This window comes from Caenorhabditis briggsae, assembly GCF_000004555.2.
Source record: "Caenorhabditis briggsae complete genome, chrIV, whole genome shotgun sequence".
Taxonomy (NCBI): domain Eukaryota; kingdom Metazoa; phylum Nematoda; class Chromadorea; order Rhabditida; family Rhabditidae; genus Caenorhabditis; species Caenorhabditis briggsae.
This window is the reverse complement of record NC_013487.2, coordinates 3,137,370-3,145,426: the sequence shown is the minus strand read 5'-3', so window position 1 is coordinate 3,145,426 and position 8,057 is coordinate 3,137,370. Positions and strand designations below refer to the sequence as shown.

The 8,057-nt window shown below is 33.3% G+C and overlaps 1 protein-coding gene across 1 annotated transcript; it reads right to left on the bottom strand.

Annotated features, from left to right (window-relative positions):
* Positions 1 to 4,906: 4,906 nt before the first annotated feature.
* Positions 4,907 to 6,333, bottom strand: CBG22403 (the record flags this gene model as incomplete). Its single annotated transcript, XM_002647172.2, has 3 exons — positions 4,907 to 5,055; positions 5,102 to 5,404; positions 6,075 to 6,333. The coding sequence occupies 3 exons, from the start codon at positions 6,331 to 6,333 to the stop codon at positions 4,907 to 4,909; spliced, it is 711 nt and encodes a 236-aa protein (XP_002647218.2).
* Between the last annotated feature and the right edge of the window lie 1,724 nt (positions 6,334 to 8,057).

Here is an 8,057-nt window from a genome sequence, read left to right as displayed (position 1 = left end):
CTGGTTTTTTACCTAGTAAAATAACCCCATCAGTTAATCGATTTACTAATTTTCTGTTTCTCACACCCAAATTAAACTTATTTTTTTGATCACCCAGTATTACTTTGAACGTATGGCCAGCTAATTATCACTTCTGGAAATCGGAAGTGAAATGTAGCGGAACCCGGTGCACCTTCATTCCTTCCATATGAAAAGTTCATTGAATAGGTCCTCGATTTTCCAGTTTCAGAATTTTGTGAAACCTGTATATTTTTTGACAGTTTATCGGTCTCTTGACAGTTCGACCCAAAATATTAGATCTAGGAACTCGGAAAAATATTACAGTGAACAGTGCTTAATTCACAAAATGGGCGTGAAAAACATTTCGGTCAATTTGAAAGTCACTCTGTTTCAAACTGTTCAAACTTTTGAAAAGTTAAAATTTTTGTTTCATTATCCTGCTGAAATTGGTCGAATCTTTCAATTTTTTAAATCTGCATTTACGTATACTGGCTACTTTGCAACAAGACGTTTTAGAACCGCGCTTTTTAGTATGAGCTCATAATTCCTAAAGGTGGGAGGACATGAAAAAAATAATGTTCTCGAAATTCCGTTCAAAGATGCCCCTCGAGGAGTTGAACTTGTGAAGGCGATGATTGAGGGTGCGGCGCCGCTACCGACTGAGCCACGCGGGCAAAGAGAAAGCGCACACTGATAGTCTGGGCTTGATAAACATTTTCTAAATGTTTTAGAAATAATTAGTGCAAAAAAAACATGAAATATTTTCATTGTTTCAGTAAGTCCGAAATTGATTACAAGCAATGGAGCTATTCAAAGACTTGATCTTATAATACGGTCCCGTCAGAATGCATACCGTGATTTCTTTAACAGTATTTTCACCAAGAATACAAATATTTATGAATTTTTGGTTCCAATTTGTTTTCGTTTATCGACTAATTGAAAAACAAAATGAAGATACTAAGCCTATTCAAGGTTGAATGTTTTCTCCTCCTTTTTAAGCGCAAGAAACCTTAAACCTTCAATGTGCCGTTGCAAATTTTGTCAATTGATCTTCGCAAACTAACTCAAATTACCCATACTTCTACTTCAAATACGAAATTTGCAATTTTACTGTAGAAATTACAGGGTGCGGCAAAAGTATGGTAACACAAGTTTCGCGCAAGCTGGTGGGCGCAGCGCACTTTTAGTGTCCTGATTTTACATTCATTATTTTCAGCATGTCTTAATTACCTTATTACCAAATTCTCAATTCTTTTGGTTGACTTTTACAGAAATGGTGACAAGTTCTATACACCTAGGTACCCTCGTCGATGTGGCCAAGAGAGGGGTGGGCACAGGTAGCATCGGAAAATCGTTTGGAATCTTACGAACAACCCTGTGGATAACCATGGAATGGTTTGTTTAGTTAAATACTGTCAAGAACTGTCTAAAAAACATAAGATCTCAAACTTTGATCATTCTGAAGAAATGCAAGACCGTCCAAAAACGAGTTTGTCAAAATCCGCACCGAAGAAAGAAAAAATGAGCCTGGAGATCCGAAAATCGAATTCTCATTGAAAAATTATCTAGTTTCTTTCCCGAGATCTGAGCTATCTAATAGGCATAGTAACATGACCAAAAATTTTCATATCATCAGAACGTCATGGTTTTGGTGCAACAACCTCCAAATTCTAATTTTTGTAGATTTAGGGGTGAAAATCAACAAAAAGTACTAGTGTGAAGAAATTTTCAAGGTTTATGTTCTTTCGTGGGCTAAATCCTATTTTGAAAACCATGTTTGGACTATTCAACGGGATTCTGCTCCCGCTCACAAGACAAAAATCATTCAGCAATGATGCACGGCCAATTTTTCAATATTCAGTATGACTTGCGAATGGTCACCCTCGTCGCCAGACATGAATCTGTTGGACTATTCCGCATATGGAATATTTCAGTCGAGGCTCCAAGCACGTCCAGAACCAAATTTGTAGCCATTGAAATCAAGTTTGGTCTCAGACTGGGTCAATTTATCTCCAAAATACCCCCGTGCCACAGTAGATGCGTTCCCGAAGAGACTCATCGATGTTGTGAAGAACAAGGCAACCGCGTCGAACAAGTTTTATAATTTCAGATTTAGAAAGTATTCAGTAAACTATTGTCTAATTTTCATGATGATAAGGGCCATTTTGGGAAAGTTACATCACATTGAATGTGTTACCATACTTTTGCCGCACCCTGTAAAGTGATGAACAATTTTCAAAAGTTCGAGAAGAAAACGTACCCTTTTTCCAAAACTTGTTATCAGAAATCACGAAAAAAAAAAGGAATTTTTAAGACAAGTATATGAAAAAACCTCTAACAACTCCGATTGTTCATTGTGTGAAACCAACAAAAAGGAGGACTACGGCGTAGCTCATATTTTCTTTGAATCGATTGGTTTTAAAAATTTTAATTGGTGATTAGAGGGTTTGAAAAGTCGTCAAAACTGTATAGACAATTATCGATTAGGATAAAGCAAAGGGTGAAAAAAGAGTCGGAAATGACTTCTACTTATTGTTAAAATGAGCTTATCTTGTTTTGTAGATCTAACAAGCAAGTTCTGCAATTTCCAGATTATTCAAATGAAAGCAAAGAATGAAAACATGTAAAAATTATATGTTCAATACGTAACAGAGAAATTTTACAGAAGATTGGACTAGTAAAATAGAAGACCAATTCAAAAATCCTTTCTGGCGAAATATAAAGTTATATATTCTAAAATGGACAACCGACTACATATTACCCTTCCCACTTCAAGTTGCTTCATCACGTTTGAACTTTTTTTTCGCACCGTGAAACAGACCTTTAATAGAACACCATCCTACGCTTTGAGTTCAACTATCTCAATTACTGTGAGATTTATGAAAAGTGTGGCAACTAATAAAATATTGTTGATGTTATGACGAACATTTTATCAGTTGACAAAATTGAGAATACGTAAATGCAGATTTAAAAAATTGAAAGATTCGACCAATTTCAGCAGGATAATGAAACAAAAATTTTAACTTTTCAAAAGTTTGAACAGTTTGAAACAGAGTGACTTTCAAATTGACCGAAATGTTTTTCACGCCCATTTTGTGAATTAAGCACTGTTCACTGTAATATTTTTCCGAGTTCCTAGATCTAATATTTTGGGTCGAACTGTCAAGAGACCGATAAACTGTCAAAAAATATACAGGTTTCACAAAATTCTGAAACTGGAAAATCGAGGACCTATTCAATGAACTTTTCATATGGAAGGAATGAAGGTGCACCGGGTTCCGCTACATTTCACTTCCGATTTCCAGAAGTGATAATTAGCTGGCCATACGTTCAAAGTAATACTGGGTGATCAAAAAAATAAGTTTAATTTGGGTGTGAGAAACAGAAAATTAGTAAATCGATTAACTGATGGGGTTATTTTACTAGGTAAAAAACCAGTGAAATACTAGGTTTTTACCGGTATTTTACATAGTTAAAAAGCACATAACAATTCATATTTCTTGAGACATTCAAAACACCAGTGATGGGAGGAAACGCATTTTCCCGAAATACGGAAAACGGAAACGGAAATAGAATTTCACTTTTACGGAAACGTAATTTTTTTCCGCGGAAACGGAAACGGAAAAAAAATCTTCAAAAATCGGGCGGAAAACAAAAACGGAAATTTCTGTTTTCGTCTATTTTTCAGGATTTGTTTTCCCATCAAACATGAAAATAAAAACTTTTTAAGTTTGAAGGCTATATTTGCCTCATTATCCATTCTTTTATTCGAGCCAGTTTCAGTTTAATCTTTTCGTCAATTTTTACTTTTTTCCGTTTCCGTTGAAAAAAATTGACGGTTTTCCCAGAAAACGGAAACGGAAATAGAATTTCGCTTTTACGGAAACGGAAAAAATCTCTAAAAACCGGGCGGAAAACGGAAACGGAAACGGAAATTCCTCCCATCACTGCAAAACACTAAATCAACTTATTTTGAGAAAATTATTTATTAACAAAAATGCACAATGGGAGTTCTGATTGTGTGATAGAACAACTTCATTAAAGGTTGGGGGGACATGAAAAAAATAATTTTCTTGAAATTCCGTTTAAAGATGCCCCTCGAGGAGTTGAACTTGTGAGGGCGATGATTGACGGTGCGGCGCCGCTACCGACTGAGCCACGCGGGCAAAGAGAAAGCGCACGCCCGATTGCATACATAAAGGCGAGGACGACAGCTGTACGCAGAGTGACATTAAGCGTTGAACACCGTTACGGTAGAATGCATACTCTGGCCCCAAAAATCCCCCGTCAAATCTCCTGTCCCCCCACCTTTAAGGGTCAAAATTTTACTGTTATTTTTTGGTAAAATGAAACAGGAAACATTCGAATTAAATTTGCAAAAAATTGAGTGAGTTATGTCTGATCGGAATTAGAAGTTAGATTCTCATAATCGAATACAGATCAAAACATTAATGCACAAAAAATCATATGTTCAATATGAAGCAGTTAACAATTTCAAAAGATTCAACTAGCAGAAAGGCAAATCTCATTAAGACTATTATATTTGAACTTTGAGCTCAATTGACTCGGTTCAAAAATCTGTTAACTACAAAAATATTGGTGATATTATGATAAAAATTTTATCAGTTGACAAATGTTTTGCTATCTCTTATAGAAACCAAGATAATTGAGCTCAAGATGCAAGTAGTGTGATTACTGTTACAAGTGATTCGTATAGTATTTAGTGTTTTCTCGTTTTTTCAATACGTCTGATAAAACCAAATTTCAAAATGTTTTATTCAAGTTATTTATTTTTCCCTTTTCTCCGATTTTTTTGTTTCACAAAAACAAAATCGTCTTTGAGATGAGCGTAGAGATCGTAGCTGAAAATTCAAGATTTCTTTCGAAAAATTTAATAAAAATCTTACTATTTCAAGTTCTCCATTTTTTCTGACCCGTTAACTTCTTCCGATAGTTCATCAAGACTATTGTTATAAAATCTCCAAATTTCATTGTTTATCTCTTTTTGAGAATCTTCATAATTCAATTTTCGTCTTCTATGGGCATAATAGGGTTCTAAAAATCTCAAAATTTTGGATTTTTTTTTCCAAAAAAAACTCACCTCTTCTTCCATAATTGCTCGCCACAAAATACTGCTCTCCGAGTCGCATATAATTTCTTGGAGCTCTCAAAAAATTATAAACGATAATTGTAGATTGTTTGTCCGCTTTGATTTCAGAGGTTCCAGATTTTTTGGGTTTTTCTGGCAATCGATTTTCGGGACGAAAATTGGAGTATGGTTGTCCGAATATTGAATTTTGGGACATACAATTAAAATGGCCAGAATAATTTTTCTTAGAAATCATTTTGTAACTGTGTAGCGTTTGAATCCCAAAATCTTGTGGGGCATGGACGAATGGGAGATCTTTAAATTTGTGGCTGTATCTTTGTTATTTTTGCCCAGAACTTTATGAAAGCTATAAATTTAGATTTAACTGTTTAATAGCTTCAAAAAAAGTATAAATGTGGCCAATTTCGAAAAATTATAAAATTTTGATCGAAGGAAAATTTGAAAAACTAGTGTAACTGTAGTTTTTTAAATTTTAAACTTCCATGACTTTGTCATTTCTGTTCCGAATCTCATGAAAACTTTATATTCAGATTCAGCTTGTTCATAGCTTTAAATTGAGTATAAACATGACCAATTTTGAGAAACTTTGAAAATCTTGGATGTTTTTGTCCACGAGGACTACACGGATGTGCTAGAACGTCAAAGACCTATAACTTTGTCAGTCTTGCTCCAAATTAGAAAAAAATTTATTCAGATATGACACTTTGTAAGAGCTTTTGAATGAATACAAATTTGGCTAACAATGTGAATTCGAGAAAAAATCATTCTTCAAAAATTCAATAGATCATAACTGTTTCAATTTTCTGCCAAAATTTATAAAAACGGTACCAATGTAATAAGCGTTTCAAATTATTTTGAATGAATATAAATTTGACAAACTTTTGAAATTTTTTTCGAATTTTAAAGAATTGGGTTACCTTGGCTTTACTCACCCCAAGCTCGAGTTTCAAAATCAAAAACTCACACTTCCACTCGAAAGTTTTCAAATTGACTCTTTCCAAAAACAAAATCTCATCCGGGTCCAGGTCCCTATGAAATTTGCCTATTCCTGCCAATTTTTGGTCTCCAACGTTTTCTAAAATTTCCCATCTCCTCTTTTTATTCATTGAATATGTGGTCAGAGGTGTCAAATCTCTAGCCAATCGATCATCTGGTTTATAATCATAATCACCCAAAAAATGAACAGATTTCATCAGGATCCATTCGGTTTTCAAATGGGACATGCCGAGATGAGCGCCAGCGTTATGGACCATGAATCGGTGGAAAATCGAGTTTCGGTTTTTGGACCTAAAAAGTTTTATGGTAATGAAGGATCATTATCTGGCATATTTGATTTTTGTCCCTTGAAAAATCGAATTTATGGGCGAAATATTACCCACTCAGCTACTTCGACACAAAAATGTCATTGGAGAAGCAGTGAAAAATAGTATACGTTCTCAACGCACATAACTTCGTAAGTTTTACTCTGAACTCTACGAAAACTATATTTTTCGATTCAGCTCATTCATAGCTTTGAAATAAGTGTAAATATGACGAACTGAAGAATTCTGAATATTCGAAAAATTAGCAAATGAAAAATATTTTTTATAAACTCATATTGAGAACTTTACCATCAAAACTTCAGCACAAAAATGTCATTGGAGAAACAGTGAAAAATGTAAAGGATAGGAACTACCATAATTTTGTTAGTTTTGCTCACAAATTTATGATTTTTTCATTGCTCATTCATAGCTTCAAAATGAGTATAAATATAGCCAATTGGGAGATTTTTTAAAAATTCATAACTTTCCAAAAATTTAGAATTTCAAGAAAAAAGATAGTTTTCTAACTTTCTCGAAGCGAATGAATGGAAACAATTTTTGGTTAATTAGAATACTACTTATCAAAAATGTGGCAAACTTCAACACAAAAATGTAATTGGAGGAACAGTGAAAAATAAAATAAACTTTCAAAGCCCATAACTTGGTTAATTTTTGACTAAAGTTCATGAAACTCAAATATTTCAATTTAGCACATTGATAGCTTCAAAATGAGTATAAACATGACCAAATTCGAAAAAAGTTTTGATACAAAAATTTATAAAATTCATACCTTTCAATGGAAGATCTGATTATCGAATATTTGAACAACTTCACACAAAAATGTGATTGGGGAAACAGCGAAAAATAATAGTATTAATCAATTTTATTTTGTAGTAACTTTGTCAGTTTTATCAGATATGTATGCAAAGCAGACTTCTATATTCAGCTTATTAATAGCTTCAAAGTATAAACATGACTTAATTTGAGAAAATTAAAGTTCTGAACAAACGCAACACGTCAGCTTCAACACAAAAATGTCAATGGAGAAACAGTGAAAAAAATAGTTTTAAAATTGAAATTATCCTAATTTTTCTAGTTTCGCTCAGAAAAATAATAAAATTATATAGTTAGATTCCACTCAAAAATAGTTTCAAACTGAGTAAAAACATGACCAATCTTCAAAAATTTTGAAATTTCGAAAACTCAAATTTCAATTTAAAAAAAAGATAATTTTGTATCTGTGTCCAAAGTTCAAAGCGAACAAAACAAGAAATTTGTTAAATCAATGTAAATCAGACGACTACTTATCAAAAATGGGGAAAAAATTCAAATCGAAAATGCCATTGGAGAAACAGTGAAACAATTGGAATTATCATAACTTTTGGTCAGTTTTTCTCGGTTTCATGAACCTTATATTTGTGGATTCGGCTTTAAAACGAACTTATTTTGAAAAAGTTCAAAATTCGTAGTTTTGGAAATTAAACAGAAACCTGTTTTTATTTATCCATAAAATTTGAGCACTATCAAAGATGTGAAAATCAGTAACACGAATCATTGGGGAAACAGTGAAAAATAGTATTACTAACTTCAAAAGCTCATAACTTTGCTAGTTTTGCTATTTCATTAAAATCATACTTGCAACGGGC